The 18,626-nt window shown below is 48.1% G+C and overlaps 2 protein-coding genes across 2 annotated transcripts in view; one reads left to right on the top strand and one right to left on the bottom strand.

Annotated features, from left to right (window-relative positions):
• The window catches only part of LOC137320721 (vimentin), a 32,581-nt gene extending 30,796 nt beyond the window's left edge, over positions 1 to 1,785 (bottom strand). Inside the window, exon 1 of the mRNA XM_067982437.1 lies at positions 1,666 to 1,785. Coding sequence (XP_067838538.1) covers positions 1,666 to 1,753 — 88 coding nt within the window. The 5' untranslated portion in view covers positions 1,754 to 1,785. The remainder of the gene's footprint in view (positions 1 to 1,665) is intronic.
• LOC137320720 (G protein-coupled receptor kinase 5-like) overlaps positions 1 to 18,626 on the top strand; it is a 141,552-nt gene that overhangs the window by 2,294 nt on the left and 120,632 nt on the right. The gene's annotated exons all lie outside the window — the stretch shown is intronic.

An 18,626-nucleotide genomic window follows, 5' to 3' on the forward strand; every position in this document is an offset into this window, starting at 1 on the left:
GACCAATTCTTGCTCCCCAATCATTGCCGCCCGCTAAGATCAGCTAACTCGACGCGGATCTGGGATCAAACTTGGGGTCTTCCGTGTCTGCCAGGGAAAGCATCGTGTCTTAATAAATGGGATAAGACAAGTGTGATTGAGCTTTAATCAGAAGGAGTTATCCTTGTGTGCGTTTAGGACTTTTATACCATCCTTCATGTTGTGAAATCCCACAGATTTTCTTGCACTGACCTGTTTGCCGACCCATCCACTTATACTGGTCAGGTATAGGGCTAGTAATCTCTACATTTAGTGAATGGTAATAAAAACAGCAAATTCTAGAACTACGCAGTAGGTCTGTCAGCGTCTCTGTAAAGCGAAAGGACGAGCTCATGTTTTGTGCATGGAGCGTTAGGGTGACCTAATAGAGGTCTTTTTAAAAGTACGACAGGAGTTCGATAGGGTAGACATAGAGAAGGTGTCTCCACTTGCGGGGGAGTCCAAAACTAAGGGGTCATAAATATAAGATAGTCACTAATAAATCCAATAGGGAATTCAGGAGAAACTTCTTTATCCAGGGAGTGATGAGAACGCGGAACTCGCTACCACAAGGAGTAGTTGAGGCGAATAACACCGATGCATTTAAGGGGAAGCTAGATAAACACATGAGAGAGAAAGGAATAGAAGGGTCTGCTGATAGGGTGAGATGAAGCAAGGTGGGTGGAGGCTTGTGTGGAGTATAAACATTGGCACAGACCTGTTGGGCCAATTGGCCTGTTTCTGTGCTGTACGTTCTGTGTAATTCCTCGGTGTGTTTGTGATCTGTCCTGTGCTCTGACTCAGTGATGAAGCCCATGGCTCATGGTTTTTCTCTTGAGGCTGAAAGGCATTGCTGTGTCGAAGCAGCTTCCTCCCTGGCAGGAGGTGGTTACTTGACCTTTAATTCATTCTCGGGATGTGGGCGCCGCTGGCTAGGCTGGCATGTGTTGCCCACCCCCAGAGAAGGGGATGGTGGGCCGTCTTCTTGAACCACTGGTGACGGTTTTGATACGACTGAGTGGCTTACAAGGTCAGAGGGCAGTTAAGAGTCAACCACCTTAGTGCAGGACTGGAGTCACATATAGGCCCAGACCGAGTAAGGACGGCAGGTTTCCTTCCCTAAAGGACAGTAGTGAACCAGTTGGGTTTTTATGACAATCTGGCAGCTCCATGGTCACTTTTACTGATACCAGCTTTTAAAAAAATTATTTCCAGTTTGTTTTTTTTAAAAACTGAATTCAAATTGCCATAGTGGGATTTAAACTCCCGGTCCAGGCCTCTGGATTACTAGTCCAGTAACATAACCACTACACGCCCGTACCCTTGATACGTATAACTGAGTTATACGTATCATTGTTAGTACTGCCTCTAACAGAGACTTAAATATACAGGCTAGGGATTATCTACCTGCTTGTTGAATACCTTGGATATTAAACAAGTGGCCTGACCACGTAAAGCAAGCCATAAATAAGTTGGGTCATCCGACAGGAAATGCACAGTAGGTTGATTGAGGATCTGAAAGAGAAAGATTAACTTTATGGGTGTGGCCCTTCATTAATGAAGAAGTTGGGTAAGAGATAATTTGCAATCTTGTCAGGAGAGTTTCAGTCAAGGGTAACAGGGGATAGGTAGGAGAGATTTCTGTACCTGCATTTTTGAAAAACACCCAGCTGCACACTCGGGTCCATCCAAAGTCAGGTTGTAAACAGAGACAGAGGTTTGAGCTGCTTAACATGAGGGTGAAATTCTGGTCTGTGACGAGTGGGAGCAATTTCAGTTAGTGATTTGAGTCTTGCACAAGAATTGTGTTTGCATAGTTGAAATTTATTGGCACCGATGTAACAAAGGAACCTGGTCTATCATCATTGCCCCTTTTGAATAATGGCCAATGGTAATCAATTACGCCACTTTCCAAAAAATGTCATTGGCCGGTGCGATCCTTCTAAAAGACAGAGTTGCATTTATATAGCCACCTTTCACGACCTCAGGACATCCCAAAGCGCTTTACAGCCAATGAAGTACTTTTTGAAGTGTAGTCACTGTTGTGATGTAGGAATCACGGCAGCCAATTTGCACAGCAAGATCCCACAAACGGCAATGAGATAAATGACCAGAGGATCTGTTTCAGTGATGTTGGTTGAGGGATAAATATCGGCCGGGACACCGGGGAGAACTCCCCTGCTCTTCTTCGAATAGTGCTGTGGGATCTTTAACATCCACCTGAGAGGGCAGACTTGTTTGACGTCTCTTCCAAAAGGCGTGCCCCCCAGTACTGCACTGGAGTAATCGGCCCAGATTTTGTGCTCAAGTCTCTAGAGTGGGGTTTAAACCCACAACCTTCTGACTTAAAGGCATAAGTGCTACCAACTGAGCCACGGCTGACACCAGTGTTAGTGAGACTTCAACCTGTGGTAATCATGTAACCTTTCCAGTTTTTAAATGTTGCTTTCTAGCAAACTCATTGGCTGCCTTCAAGCATGTGACAGCCCTGATTATCCTGTGTTTGATTGACAGACATCTGAGCAAGTGATGATAAAGGGAGGCCAGGCTGAGGGTCGGGATTTAATAGGTTTTAGTTTCTACACTAATGGTGATTTGGCATAATCCAGGCCACTGTTGCCTTTTGTGGACTCCGGATTAATGCCCATTGATTTCTGATTGAGCTTTGACCGGTTGGCTCTTGGCAGTGACCCGCCTCTGCTCTGCTATCTAGCTGTGATTGCTGGCCGACCCTTTTTCTCTTTCCCATTCTTCCTAACAAGCTTCTGCCATGAGAATGGCACGCGCTGCAGGGGTCCAGAACCTCCTCCGACTAAATTCTTCTCGGGTGCTGACCCTTCTGTGGGCACGCCTCGAATCTGCCTAGGCCCTGGCTGCCCAGCTTCAGCCGAGCCTTGGCTGTAGTAAGCAGTGCTGAATAAATAGGGTTCCTAAATATTTTTGTGTGTCAGGCACCCACTGAGTGCATGTAAGCGGGGAGTGCATAACAGAAAGTTATGCTGATGTCTTCTTCTTGGGCTACACTTCCACGGGTATTGGCAGCCTCACTCAAATGGCCGTTCACCATTTAAGAGCCTGGGAAGCTATTTGACTGTGGGGGCATCACGGGCAAGACTGATCCTGCCTCCGCCTGACATCCGTAAATGCACACTCCCAGTAGTAGTTGGAAGGCAGTGATCAAGAGTGCGAGCTCGGGCTAATACAGTCGTGGGTGCGATAGTGTAGTGGTTATGTTACTGGATTAGTAATCCAGAGGCCTGGACCAATAAGCCAGAGAATGGGTGTTCACATCCCACCGTTGGCACTTTAAGAATTTCAATTCAGTGTGTAAAAAAAAAATGGAAAATAAAAGCTGGCATCAGTAAAAGTGATTGTGAAGCTGTGGAATTGCTGTAAAAAAAACCACACCTGGTTCACTAATATCATTTTAGGGAAGGAAACCTGCCGTCCTTAACTGGTCTGGCCTATACGTGACTCCAGTCCCCCTCTAGCAAGCCGCTCGGTTGTATCAAACCACTACCAGCGATTCAAGAAGGCGGCGGCCCACCACCATCACCTGAGGGCAACTGGGCAATAAATGCCAGCCTTGCCAGTGACGCCCACATCCCAAGAATGAATAAAAAATCTTACTGTTCCCTAATGCCAGGACGCTGAAGCCAGCTCTAATCCCCTTGGCCCATCGCCGTGGCTGCATTGGAACTGAATGGATGTTGATCCAGATAGCTCAGCCATGCGCTGTCTTTATCCGATGAGCCGTGGTGGGAGAAGGGGGGGGGGGGGGGTGAGATTCTTCCAGTGTGGGGTTTTTTTCTCCCTTTTGATCTCCCACTGGAAGTCAGTTCGTGTGGCCGGATGCAGGTTCAGCCGACCGTACGCCCGGAGGTCGAACTCGAGATCTGGCCGATTAGGCAGGATGGGGACCGAGCTGGGAACTGGGGGAATTGCGGCACACCTGGTCCGAAACCGAGCCGGGAAACTGTGTAGGCTCGCAGATCGAACATGGAGCCCAAAGTCTGGGAGCGAAGTGGAGGTGGGCCGTGTTGGTTAACCGCAAAAGGATTGGTGAGGGGTCATTCCCCCCTCCTCCCCCCGAAACTGGGTCTGCCACTGGGTACATTTCCATATTTGAAAGTCCATACGATTTATGATCTCACACTGCTGGTTGGCCTTTCAAACCCTGAGGCTCGTCACTGAATTGGAAGGTCACGGGTTCCAGCCCCTCTCCAGAGACTTGAGCACAAAATCCAGGCTGACGCTCTCCAGTACAGTTCTGAGGGAGTGCTGCACTGTCGGAGGTGCCGTCTTTCAGATGAGTCGTTATATCGAGGCCCCACCTGCCCTCTCAGATGGACGTAAGAGATCCCACAGCCACTATTTTGAAGAAGAGCAGGGAAATTCTTCCCGGTGTCCTGGCCAATATTTATCCCTCAACCAACATCACTTTATATAAAAAAAACTGATTATCTGGTCATTATCACATTGCTGTTTGTGGGACCTTGCTGTGCGCAAATTAGCTGCTGCGTTTCCTACATTACAACAGTGACTAGACTTCAAAAAGTACTTCGTTGGCTGTAAACTGCTTTGCGACGTCCTGAGGTCGTGAAAGGCGCTATATAAATGCAAGCCTATCCTTTCTCTGCCTTGCATGGTGTCTGCCCCACATTGGATGCTGCTGCAGGTTCCCTTCCAGTTGGATAACATGCCTGGGCAATCCTGAATTGGGATTGTAAATTGGAAACCTCAAATATGCCATTGCAATCTGTTCTTGATTATACAGTAATAAAAGTTCTATATGGACAATTTCTTTGGACTCCACTACAGAGCAACTGCAATAAAGCACCATCTCCAACTTGGGACAAGGTCCAAATCTATTTGTAGGCTTTAGTAGATTCTCGGGTGCACGAGAAGTAATTTAGCAGTTTTTTACCCCTTGATAATTAACTTGCTTTATTATGGTTACTAGAAGCTGAGTTCTAACTGTTGTAAATACCAGTGTGTTTACAGCAGCCATAACGACCCAGTGTTTGCTGGGCAGTGTTAATCGGGACTTTAAACAAGTCCCGTTCACCCATCACCCCCTGTGCTCGCTGACCGACATTGGCTCCCGGTCCGGCAAAGCCTCGATTTTAAAATTCTCATCCTTGCTTTCAAATCCTCCCCCGTGGCCTCGCCCCTCCCTATCTCTGTAACCTCCTCCAGCCCTCCAACCCTCCGAGATCTCTGCGCTCCTCCAATTCTGGCCTCTTGCGCATCCGTGATTTTAATCGCTCCACCATTGGCGGCCGTGCCTTCAGCTGCCTAGGCCCTAAGCTCTGGAATTCCCTCCCTAAACCTCTCCGCCTCTCTCTCCTCCTTTAAGACGATCCTTAAAACCTACCTCTTTGACCAAGCTTTTTGGTCGCCTGTCCTAATACCTCCTTATGTGGCTCGGTGTGAAACTTTGTTTTGATAATCGCTCCTGTGAAGCTCCTTGGGACGTTTTACTATGCTAAAGGCGCTGTAAAAATGCAAGTTGTTATTGTTCCAAGCAACGAACCTTGTACCATCCTCTGTGAGCTATCCTGAGACCCTTTCTCTTCACCCCCCCCCCGCCCCCCACCTTTTACCGTGCGCCCCGAAGACGTGGACTTTTCTCTGGGGTGGGGCTACGTGGGCCCTGGGTGTCCGTTGGCATCTTGACTTGACACGATGAGTGTTGAGCTGACTGTTCCACTGTAGGAGGCAGCACAGCCGAGCCCAGTCCTCTCCTCACTTGATGTTTCTTCCCCCTCTGCACCCCCTCCACAATGCAATTTAAAAAAAACTCCCTTATTTTTCACCATTGTTTGAACCCCGCTCATTTTTCTATATACCCCCCCCCCCCCCACCCACCCCCCCAACCTTGGTGTGCTGCGATCAGTGGTAGTGTCTCTCCTACTGCTCCCATTGAGATTAGCCAGTCAGCAAGGACCAGGGATCAAACAGATGATGGAGACGGCCAGGTGTGACTCTCTCCCAGGCTAACGGGAGGTGATGGAGATGGCCAGGTGTGACTCTCTCCCAGGCCAACGGGAGGTGATGGAGACGGCCAGGTGTGACTCTCTCCCAGGCCAACGGGAGGTGATGGAGACGGCCAGGTGTGACTCTCTCCCAGGCTAACGGGAGATGATGGAGACGGCCAGGTGTGACTCTCTCCCAGGCCAACGGGAGGTGATGGAGACGGCCAGGTGTGACTCTCTCCCAGGCCAACGGGAGGTGATGGAGACGGCCAGGTGTGACTCTCTCCCAGGCTAACGGGAGGTGATGGAGACGGCCAGGTGTGACTCTCTCCCAGGCTAACGGGAGGTGATGGAGACGGCCAGGTGTGACTCTCTCCCAGGCTAACAGGAGGTGATGGAGACGGCCAGGTGTGACTCTCTCCCAGGCTACCGGGAGGTGATGGAGACGGCCAGGTGTGACTCTCTCCCAGGCTAACAGGAGGTGATGGAGACGGCCAGGTGTGACTCTCTCCCAGGCTAACGGGAGGTGATGGAGACGGCCAGGTGTGACGCTCTCCCAGGCTAACGGGAGGTGATGGAGACGGCCAGGTGTGACGCTCTCCCAGGCTAACGGGAGGTGATGGAGACGGCCAGGTGTGACGCTCTCCCAGGCTAACGGGAGGTGATGGAGACGGCCAGGTGTGACGCTCTCCCAGGCTAACGGGAGGTGATGGAGACGGCCAGGTGTGACTCTCCCTTGTTTTGCTGCCTCATGCAGAAGATGCTGTGGCTGCTGATCACTGCCTCCCAGCTCAATGTGATATAGATCGGGAACTGAGGAAAACTTTGGTTGAACGCTCACCTTTTGCTCTGTGGACCTGTGCTGCGCTGCTTTGGGAGTTGTCTTTTCTGTAACCAGTCCCTTCTGTTTGTGATAGTCTTCTGTGACTATAGGTTGTCCCCCACAACTCTTGATGGTCATGCCTTTCTTACCTCTAGACTCGGCTATTCCAATACTCTCCTGGCCGGCCTCCCACCTTGCACACTCTGTAAACTTGAGCTCATCCAAAACTCTGCTGCCCGTATCCTAACTCGCACCAAGTCTCGTTCTCCCAACACCCCACTGCTTGCTGACCTACACTGACGCCCGCTCTGGCAACACCTCGATTTTAAAATTCTCATCCTTGTTTTCTAATCTCTCCGTGGCCTCACCCCTCCAGCCCTACAACCCCCCGAGACCTCTGCTCTCCTCCAATTCTGGCCTCTTGTGCATTCCCGATTTTAATCGCTCCACCATTGGTAGAGTCATAGAGTCATAGAAGTTTACAACATGGAAACAGGCCCTTCGGCCCAACATGTCCATGTCGCCCAGTTTATACCACTAAGCTAGTCCCAATTGCCTACACTTGGCCCATATCCCTCCAAATGCTTTTTAAAAGACAAAATTGTACCCGCCTCTACTACTGCCTCTGGCAGCTCGTTCCAGACACTCACCACCCTTTGAGTGAAAAAATTGCCCCTCTGGACCCTTTTGTATCTCTCCCCTCTCACCTTAAATCTATGCCCCCTCGTTATAGACTCCCCTACCTTTGGGAAAGGATTTTGACTATCGACCTTATCTATGCCCCTCATTATTTTATAGACTTCTATAAGATCACCCCTTAACCTCCTACTCTCCAGGGAAAAAAGTCCCAATCTGTCTAACCTCTCCCTATAAGTCAAACCATCAAGTCCCGGTAGCATCCTAGTAAATCTTTTCTGCACTCTTTCTAGTTTAATAATATCCTTTCTATAATAGGTAGCCGTGCCTTCTGCTGCCTAAGCCCTAAGCTCTGGAATTCCCTCTCTAAACCACTCTACCTCTCTACCCCTCTCTCCTTTTAAGACGCTCCTTAAAACCTACCTCTTTGACCAAGCTTTTGGTCACCTGTCCTAATATCTCCTCATGTGGCTCGGTGCCAATTTTTGTTTGATAATCGCTCCTGTGAAGGGCCTTGGGACATTTTACTACGTTAAAGGTGCTATATAAATGCAAGTTGTTGATGCTGTTGTTGTCAGACCTCTGTAACTATGAGCAATGTCAGACCCACTGTATGTAATCCACTCTACTTTATGCCTCCCAGGTGTATTAGTGTTTTTAAAGCTGCTTTCATTTAACTTGAGACCATCAATGGGCCTTTTTTTTCCCTTCTCTCTCCTTACCTTAGGCCATAGGTTTTCAGACTGGGGTCCGTAGGCCTATTCGGGGGGAAAAGCAGGTGGGGGGGGGTTCAACAAGGGGATTCTAAGGGGCCCTTCAAGGTCAGCAGACTTCTGAATCTTCCTGTAGTTGCTGGGACATTATTTCTGTTGCTTTGTACTAATGAAGATGAAATGTTTCCTGTAGCGATGGGGTTAATAAGTACATAAGAAATAGGAGCAGGAGTAGGCCATACGGCCCCTCGAGCCTGCTCCACCCTTCAATCAGATCGTGGCTGATCTTCGACCTCAACTCCACTTTCCCGCCCGATCCCCATAATTTGGGGTTGTTTGTTGGGGAGATGATGCAGACGTCCAGAAGTTAGATTTGGGGGCCCACTGAAGTTTATCAATTCGGGGAGTGGGGGGGAAGGGTCCTTCTTTCAGGAAAGTTTGTCTACTAAGACTGTTGGATCTCTTTCAACCTTATCCACGGCTGTTTCAACACCAATCATGGAGTGTATGTGTTGCCTATTTATCTTTCCTACTTTGCATTAAATCTTGTTCTGTTCAGCGACGTATCTCGTCTAGCTCATACTGTCATTTCTGAGCCGCCTCCTTTGATTCCACTGCCTCTGCTAGTTTAATCTCACCTGCAAATTCTACCCCTTGGCAGCGGGTTTCTGCATCCGAGTCAGTTAGAAACAGCAGTGGTCCCAGCACCAATCCCTGGTGCAGCCCACTCAAATAAGGAAGGGACTTGCAAATTTATAAATTTGCTTTTCATAAGAACATCAGAACGTAAGAAATAGGAGCAGGAGTAGACCACGCGGCCCCTCGAGCCTGCTCCGCTATTCAGTAAGATCATGGCTGATCTACTACCTCAACTCCACTTTCCCACCCTTTCATGACCTCAAGGCATCTCAAAGCCCTTTACAGCCAATGAAGTACCTTTTGAAGTGTAGTCACTGTTGTAATGTAGGGAAACGCGGCAGCCAATTTGCGCACAGCAAGGACCCGCAAATAGCAATGTGATACTCGGAGCATTCCCCCTCACCCACTCCACTATTGATTACCCGTTTTCAAATTTCTTATCCCTACCCAAGAGTCACCCTAAATCCCACAGCTTTGTGCTTTGTTAACAGCCTTTCATGTGGAACTTTGTCAAATGTCTTCTGGAAGTCGAGGTACAAGACATTGTTGGGCTTACCACTGTCCACTTGCGATGTCACTTGCTCAAGGAGGATGGTCAGGCAGGACCTTCCCTTTGTGATTTCATGTTGACTACTGTTAACTAGGTTATTATTGTATAGATAATCTTCAAATTTACACCTAATAATCTACTTCATTATTTTGTATGGGATTGAGGCAATTGGTCTATAGTTGCCTGTTCCTGATTTGTTAAATTGTTCTCTTATTTCTTTGAAACTAGCCCTTTTAAAGTTAGGTGCCCAGCTTCTGGTCTTTTTGTTTTTTTCCTGAATCTCAAATCATGCTGAATTTAGTCATTCTCTGATCGCTGTCCCTCAAAGGTTGCCATGACTTCCATTTTTCTATACGTTGTCCGGGACGAGTACCAGGTGAAGATGAGCACCTCCTCTCGGCCTCTCTGTCTCACTGGGTCAAGAGGCATTACATTCACCAACTCTTGACTCTTCCTCTTTGGCCAAAGTGCCAGCTGAAGGTTGGAGACCGCAGTGTATAGAATCTGGGTAGGTTCGCCAACTGTACAGAGTAGATAGAGAGAAACTGTTCCCGTTGGTGGAAGGGTCAAGAACCAGAGATTAGCAAAAGAACCAAAGATGACATGAGGAAAAACATTTTTACACAGTGAGTGGTTAGGATCTGGAATGCACTGCCCGAGGGGCTGGTGGAGGCAGATTCGATCATGGCCTTCAAAAGGGAATCGGATAAATACTTGAAAGGAAAAAATTTGTAGGGCTTCAGGGATAGGGTGGGGGAGTGGGACGAGCTGGATTGCTCTTGCATAGAGCCGGCACAGATTTGATGGGCTGAATGGCCTCCTTCTGAGCTGTAACCTTTCTATGATTCTATGATAACTCTGGTTGGGTGTATTCCTGGAGGTTTCATCACATGACCTCCCTCCTCGTCCCGCCCCCGACCCCTACACTCCCGCCATTGGTCCATCTTCCACGTGCTCTGCCTTCCCACGGCCAATTGGAAAGCCAACAGACTCTTTGTTACCCGATTTTATTAATCTTGACTGGTAGTCAAACAGTCTTTTGTTCCCCATCTCCAATATTTTTATAATTAATAAATGAAAGTGCTCAAAGGAAATGGGGGGGGGGGATAAAACACTTTATTTTACTGCCCTCTATGCCCTGGAGATTGATCTGGACAATCCTGGAGGGTTGGCAACTCTTAAATCTGGGCTGGGCAAGGCAGTGAAAGATTGGGTGGGAGTGGTGGATGTTCCTATTGGAGAAATTGGGCCATCGGGTAAATGCTGGTTTTGTTTTCCTGGCATGGGTTTGAAGGTGTTAGGTGTCCTTTGCGCGACCTTTGCCGGTGTGAACATTGAATCGTGAATTGGGGATCATAAGAGTTTCATTTCATTGGTTGGGGGCAGATGTGTGTGTGTGGTCTCAGCGTAACTGTGTGTGTATCTCTGTGCAGGGGAACAGGGATCGGAATGCTCAGGTTTTTATTTTGCTTTGGCACGTTTCCACTTTCTCAACTTGGAGAACAGTAGCCTCTAAAACTTTTGATTTGTTTTAGGTTTGTGCAAGGCTGTCTGGCCGGCTGCCACTAGATTCTGCTACTCTACTTATCTGAGGATTATGTTGGACACTCAGTGCGAGTTGAAGTGCACAGTATAGGGTGGAATGGGTTATTCTTTTAGTAATTCTCGCCCTTTGGCTGTTGTTCTTTAATCTTGGCCTTGTGGGGGGTGGGGGGTGGAATTTGACATATGTAATCACAAGAATGTTGAGGAAGCCCATTTGTACACCCAGCTCAGCTATCCAGATAGGACTTAGAGTTCCAATTCCCCCCCGCCTCCGCCTGTTATCTTCACTGCCCTACTAGAGTGGTCCATTCTGCGTGCTCTTCAACATGCCGTACTACTTTCTGATGTCAGTCCAAAAATGAGCCTTCGGCTATTTTGAAGATTGCTCCCTTACTCTACTGTTGAGTGAGGCTAAGGGAAAATTGAGGAGCTGGTGCCTTACAGTGTAAAAGGAGATGGAGGAACTCTTCGCTCCTCCAATTCTGGCATCCCCAACTTCCTTTGCCTCATCATTGGCGGCCGTGCCTTCAGCTGTCTAGGCCCCAAGCTCTGGAATTCCTTCCCTAAACCTCTCCGCCTATCCACCTCTCCTCCTTTTCAGAAGCTCCTTTAAAACCTACCGCTTTGACTAAGCTTTTGATCACCTGACCTAATTTCTCCTTTGGCTCGGTATCAGTTTTTTTCTCATAGTATTATAGTAGGTACAGTACAGAAGGAGGCCATTCGGCCCATTGTGCCTGTGCCGGCTCTTTGAAAGAGCTATCCAATTAGACCCATTCCCCAGCTCTTTCCCCATAGCCCTGTAATTTCTTTCCCTTCAAGTGTTTATCCAATTCTCTTTTGAAAGTTATTATTGAATCTGCTTCCACCGCCCTTTCACGCAGTGCATTCTAGATCATTACAACTCGCTACATTAAAAAAAATGTCTCCTCATGTTGCCTCGGGCTCTTTTGCCAATCATCTTAAATCTGTGTCCTCTGGTTACTGACCCTTCTATCACTGGAAACAGTTTCTCCTTATTTACTCTATCAAAACCGTTGATGATTTTGAACACCTCTATCAAATCTCTCCTTAACCTTCTCTGTTCTAAGGAGAACAACCCCAGCTTCTCCAATCTCTCCACATAACTGAAGTCCCTCATCCCTGGCACCACTCTAGTAAATCTCTTCTGCACCCTCTCTAAGACCTTGACATCCTTCCTAAAGTGTGGTGCCCAGAATTGAACACAGTATTCCAGCTGAGGCCTAATCAGTGTTTTATAAAGGTTTAGCATAACTTCTTTGCTTTTGTACGCTGTGCCTCTATTAATAAAGTCCAGGGTCCCATATGCTTTTTTAACAGCCTCCTCAACTTGTCCTGCTACCTTCAAAGATTTATGTATGTGCACTCCCAGGTCTCTTTGTTCCTGCACCCCCTTTAAAATTGTACCATTTAGTTTATATTTCCTCTCCTCGTTCTTCCTACCAAAATGCATCACTTTACACTTCTCTGCGTTAAATTTCATCTGCCATGTGTCTGCCCATTTCACCAGTCTGTTACTATCCTCCACATTGTTTACTACATTTCCTGGTTTTGTGTCATCTGCAAACTTTGAAATTATACCCTCTATATCCAAGACCAGGTCATTAATATATTTCAAAAAGAGCAGTGGTCCTAATACTGACCCCTGGGGAACACCACTGTATACTTCCCTCCAGTCTGAAAAACAACCGTTCACCGCTACTCTGCTTTCTGTCCTCTAGCCAATTTTGTATCCATGCTGCCACTGTCCCTTTAATCCCATGGGCTTTAATTTTGCTAACTAGTCTATCATGTGGTACTTTATCAAATGCCTTTTGAAAGTCCATATACACAACATCAACCACACTACCCTCATCAACCCTCTCCATTTCTTCATCAAAGAACTCAAGTTAGTCAAACACTATTTTCCTTTAACAAATCCGTGCTGACTTTCATTTATTAGCCCATACTTTTCCAAGTGCCAATTAATTTTGTCCTGAATTCTTGTTGCTGAAGGTCACCCCACCACCGACGTTCGGCTGACTGGCCTGTAATTGCCGGGTTTATCCCTCTTTTTTGAACAGGGGTGTGACATTTGCATTCTTCCAGTCCTCCGGCACCGCCCCCATATCGAAGGAGGATTGGAAGATTGTGGCCAGAGCCTCCACAATTTCCACCCTTACTTCCCTCAATAACCTAGGATATATCCCATCCGGACAGGGTGACTTTTCTATCTTGAGTACTGCCAATCTTTTAAGTACCTCCTAATTATCTGTATTTATCCTATCCAATATTGCAACTACCTCCTCCTTTATTGCTAAAATGGCAGCATCCTCTTCTCTAGTGAAGACCGATGCGAAGTATTCATTTAGTTTCTCAGCCATGCCCTCTGCCTCCACAAGAAGATCTCCTTTTTTGTCCTTAATCGGTCCCACGCTTCCTTTGACTACTCTTTTACTATTTATATGCTTATAAAAGACTTTTGTGTTCCCTTTTACGTTAGCTGCTAATCTGTTCTCATACCCTCTCTTTTTCCCTCTTATTCCCTTTTTTAGATCTCTGTACTTTCTGCGTTTAGCCTGGTTCTCCATTGTATTATGAACCTTGCATTCATCATAAGCCTCCTTTTTCTGTTTTATTTTAATCTCTGTATCTTTTGACATCCGGGGAGCTCTAGCTTTGGATGCCCTTCCTTTCCCCCTCCTAGGGATGTGTCTACTCTGTACCCGAACCAACTCCTCCTTGAAAGCTCCCTTGTTCAATTACTGTTTTGGCTACCAATTTTTGATTCCGATCCCCCTGGGCAAGTTCCCTTTTTAACTCACTGAAATTTGTCCTCCTCCAGTTAAGCATTTTCACATTTGATAGTTCCTTTCCATAACTATTCTAATGATATTATGATCACTGTTCCCTAAATGCTCCCCCACTGAAATTTTGTCTGATAATCGCTCCTGTGAAGCACCTTGGGATGTTTTACTACGTTAAAGGTGCTATATAAATGCAAGTTGTTGTTGTTAAAATGGGGAATCTCAACAATCAAAGTATGTAAAACATTTAAATGGCATAGAACAGGTAAAGCCGTAGACTGTGAAAGTAGTACCTAAGGACAGAAATGGATGTTAAGTAAAGAGAGCATCTAGAGCTTGTTATCTGGAATAATTTAACTCAGTGATAAATGTTTGAAACAATCTGCCAAATTCAGTGAGAGCTCTGTTCCTGGTCAATCCTCTCCCTCCTCCAGTTGGCCACTTGCAGTGTAGCTGTGGCCAAAACCTATGATAAGTTCAGCCAAATGCCTTCCCCCTGGCCACACTTAGTGCATGAGGCGGGAGAGGCCAAAGAAAGGTAAAAGGAGGGGGAGGTCTCTCCCTCACAACATAAAAAATAAGGAGATGGTAATGGGTGTAGAATGTGAACATTCTCTTGGATGTTCAGTCGAAGGCATACGTAACTTTTTTGTCCCCCCCCCTTCACGGTTCATTCTTCCTGCTCCCCCCAGTTAAATTCTCCTCTGTTTAAACTGCATTTGTTTGAAATAATGTTAGGTTAATATTTACCGACTAGCCTCTTGTTTGCGATTAACAAGCAATGCCTGTTACTGACACTGGCGTGCAAGTCATCAGAAAACCCCATTGTAGAGGTGGGTTGGTCTAGGATGCACTGCATGTGAATTCATCTCATCGCCATTTGGGACGGAATTCAGGTTGGGTGCCAACACGGTATGTGATGTAGTTTTACATTATGTAGCTTCCCCCCCCTCCCTCCCTCCCTCCCTCCCATTTTCCTCCCCTGAAGATGTTGACTCCTTGCTGACTGGGGAACAGTTCCTTGGTTGACAACGGCCCTTTGGCACCATGATGAGTTTCCAAGCACTGGTAGGAAATTTGATCATTGGTGGAGGGCGGGGGGCGGGGGTGGGCGGGCATCACTTCTTAGCCCTGGTTCTATTCCCACCTGACGTCCACATCGATACAGTTCCAGCAGAGGTCACTGGATAGCGTTCGGGAGTGGGAGGCCTGGCTCGTTTATTCTTTTCTCCCCCCTATCCCCCACCCCCAGGATGCGAAGGCTTGTTGTAGCGCTGACTCGGTGCGACCAGGAATGGAACGTGGGACCTTCTCGCTCCCTGTGGTGCAGTGCTTTTACCCAGTGGACCATCGGGAAGTTCACTTCACGAGATTCTCCTCCACACAGCAGCCCTGTGACTGAGCAGAATACTTCCCAAGCTCCAGAGGTCAGCTCCATGGTGCTAGGTTAGAGGTACAGTTGCATACAGCTTCTCCCCGACTCATGTAACCCAAAAACAAAAGAAAACTCATTCGTCTCACAACCATGTGCATGTCGTGCTCTGTGGTCCCCCTCTTCCTGAACCACTCTCACTGTGCTCTGTTTATGTGCTAGCTGGTGTGGACGTAGTTCCACGGATGCTCGCCCAAGTGGCTGCTGTCCATATGAGAGCCTTGATGATATTGGGACGTCTTCCACACCGTGGCTCAGTGGGTAGCGCTCTCAGCCTCGGAGTCAGAAGGTTGTGGGTTCGAGTCCCGCCTCCAGAGACTTGAGCACAAAATCTAGGCCGACGTTTCAGTGCGGTACCGAGGGAGTGCTGCACTGTTGTCGGAGGTGCCGTCTTCCTGATGAGACGTTAATCCGAGCCTCTGTCTGCCCTCTCGGGTGGATCTAAAAGATCTAATGGCACTATTTTGAAGAAGAGAAGTTCTCTCCGTGTCCTGGCCAATATTTACCCCTTAACCAACGTCACAGAAAAACAGGTTATCTGGTCAATTGCGGTTTGTGGGACCTTGCTGTGCGCCAATCCCATACTTCAAAGTTTCCCGCACTTCAAAGCTTTAAAAACGCCTTGAGAGGTCCTGAGGTCTTTGAAAGGCACGATATAAATGGAAGTCTTTCTTTCCATGGGAGCAGAGAAGGCTCAGAGGAGATTTAATAGAGTTTGATCAGAAGTTTTGATGGAGTGAATAGAGAACGACTTTTCCCTGGCTGGGGAGTCAGCGAGGAGGTGGGGGTGTGGGGAGGGGGTCATCAATTTAAAATCCTCACCGAGACTGAGGTCAGGAGAAATCCCTATCCATGGAATGCTTTTCCCACACGCAGTGGTTGAGGCAGAGGCCGTTGCATCTTTTCATGGAAACGTGGATGAATATTTGAAGCGGAGATAAACAGGGCAAGAGCGGGGACATCCCTCAAAGAGTCGGCACAGACTTAGTGGGCGGAATGGCCTCACCTGTGATGTAATCGTCTACGGTTCGATTCACCTGTGGGTGGGGCTATCACAATTGACCTTGTCGTTGTCTTCACCTTTCTTAAGCCCGTGTATTTACAGGATGGGTCACTGGGTGAGTGATCTCTGGCCATGGGGGGGGGGGGGGGGATTTTTACCCCCTGTTCCCTCAAGGGGGTAAACGAGAGCGCCTCTTCCTCGTAGAGATGAGCTAACTCAGCGCAGATTGGGGCTCAAACCTGGGGGAACCTTCCTGGCTGAAGTACTCGCTGAGCTTATTCCCTGACTGACAAGCAAAAGAAAATTAAATGACTTGCATTTATATAGCGCCTTTCACGACCTCAGGAAGTCCTAAAGCGCTTTACAGCCAATGACGTACTTTTAGTCACAGCTGTAATGCAGGCAATTTGCACACAGCAAGGTCCCACAAACTGCAATGAGATAATGACTAGATAATTAGTTTTTTTTTTTAAGTGATGTTTCTTATCGCCAGAGAATTACCTGCAATGGCTTCTCTTCCCACTCCCGCACTGGGGTCCCCCAAAGATCTATCCTTAGCCCCTTCCTATTTCTCATCTACATGCTGCCCCCTCTGCGACATCGTCCAAAAACACGATGTCAGATTCCATGTGTACGCTGACAACACCCAGCTCTACCCCCCCAACACCTCTCTCCCGCCCCTCCACCGTCTCTGGTTTGTTACGCTGCTTGTCCGACATCCAGTACTGGATGAGCAGAAAGTTCCTCCAATTAAATATTGGGAAGACCGAAGCCATTGTCCTCGGTCCCCGCCACAAATTCCCTCGGTGCTGCACCGGAGTGTCCCCAAGATCATGTGATCCAGGTCCCTGGAGTGGGGCTTGAGCCCATGACCATCTGACTCAGAGGTGAGAGTGCGACCCCTTGAGCCACGGCTGACCCCCACAAGCCTAGCATTTTGTTCAGAGAACAGCAACAACAACTTGCATTTTTATAGTGCCTTCAACACAGTAAAATGTCCCAAGGCGCTTCACAGGAGCCATTATCAGACAAAATTTGACACCGAGCCACATGAGAGATATTAGGACAGGTTGGTCATAGAGGTAGATTTTAAGGAACATCCGAATGGAGGAGAGAGGTAGAGACCGAGATGTTAATGGTTTCAGTCAGTGCTCCCAGTGATTAAATGGCAGGCTCGTGGAGTCTTGCACTTGTCTCTCTCTCTCGCTCACCCATATCTCTCTCTCTCTCTCTCTCTCGCCCTTATCTCTCTCTCTCTCTCTCTCTCTCGCTCACACCATATCTCTCTCTCTCTCTCTCTCGCCCTTATCTCTCTCTCTCTCTCTCTCTCTCTCTCTCTCTCTCGCCCTTATCTCTCTCTCTCTCTCTCTCTCTCTCTCGCCCTTATCTCTCTCTCTCTCTCTCCGCCCTTATCTCTCTCTCTCTCTCTCTCTCGCCCTTATCTCTCTCTCTCTCTCTCTCTCTCTCACCCATATCTCTCTCTCTCTCTCTCTCTCTCGCCCTTATCTCTCTCTCTCTCTCTCTCTCTCTCTCTCTCGCCTTATCTCTCTCTCTCTCTCTCTCTCTCTCTCGCCCTTATCTCTCTCTCTCTCTCTCTCTCTCTCTCTCTCTCGCCCTTATCTCTCTCTCTCTCTCGCTCACCCATATCTCTCTCTCCTCTCTCGCCCTTATCTCTCTCTCTCTCTCTCTCTCTCGCCCTTATCTCTCTCTCTCTCTCGCCCTTATCTCTCTCTCTCTCTCTCTCTCGCCCTCTCTCTCTCTCGCCTTCTCTCTCTCTCTCTCGCCCCTCTCTCTCTCTCTCTCTCTCGCCTTCTCTCTCTCTCTCGCCCTTATCTCTCTCTCTCTCTCTCTCTCTCGCTCACCCATATCTCTCTCTCTCGCCCTTATCTCTCTCTCTATCTCTCTCTCTCGCCCTTATCTCTCTCTCTCTCTCTCTCTCTCGCCCTTATCTCTCTCTCACTCTCTCTCGCCCTTATCTCTCTCTCTCTCTCTCTCTCGCCCTTATCTCTCTCTCCTCTCTCGCCCTTATCTCTCTCTCTCTCTCGCCCTTCTCTCTCTCTCTCGCCCTCTCTCTCTCTCTCTCTCGCCCTTCTCTCTCTCTCTCGCCCTTCTCTCTCTCTCTCGCCCTTCACCTTCTCTCTCTCTCTCGCCCTTCTCTCTCTCTCTCGCCCTTCTCTCTCTCTCTCGCCCTTCTCTCTCTCTCTCGCCCTTCTCTCTCTCTCTCTCGCCCTTCTCTCTCTCTCTCTCGCCCTTCTCTCTCTCTCTCTTGCCCTTCTCTCTCTCTCTCTCGCCCTTCTCTCTCTCTCTCTCGCCCTTCTCTCTCTCTCTCTCGCCCTTCTCTCTCTCTCTCTCGCCCTTATCTCTCTCTCTCTCGCCCTTATCTCTCTCTCTCTCGCCCTTATCTCTCTCTCTCTCGCCCTTATCTCTCTCTCTCTCGCCCTTATCTCTCTCTCTCTCGCCCTTATCTCTCTCTCTCTCGCCA

This window comes from Heptranchias perlo, chromosome 4 (assembly GCF_035084215.1).
Source record: "Heptranchias perlo isolate sHepPer1 chromosome 4, sHepPer1.hap1, whole genome shotgun sequence".
Lineage (NCBI taxonomy): Eukaryota > Metazoa > Chordata > Chondrichthyes > Hexanchiformes > Hexanchidae > Heptranchias > Heptranchias perlo.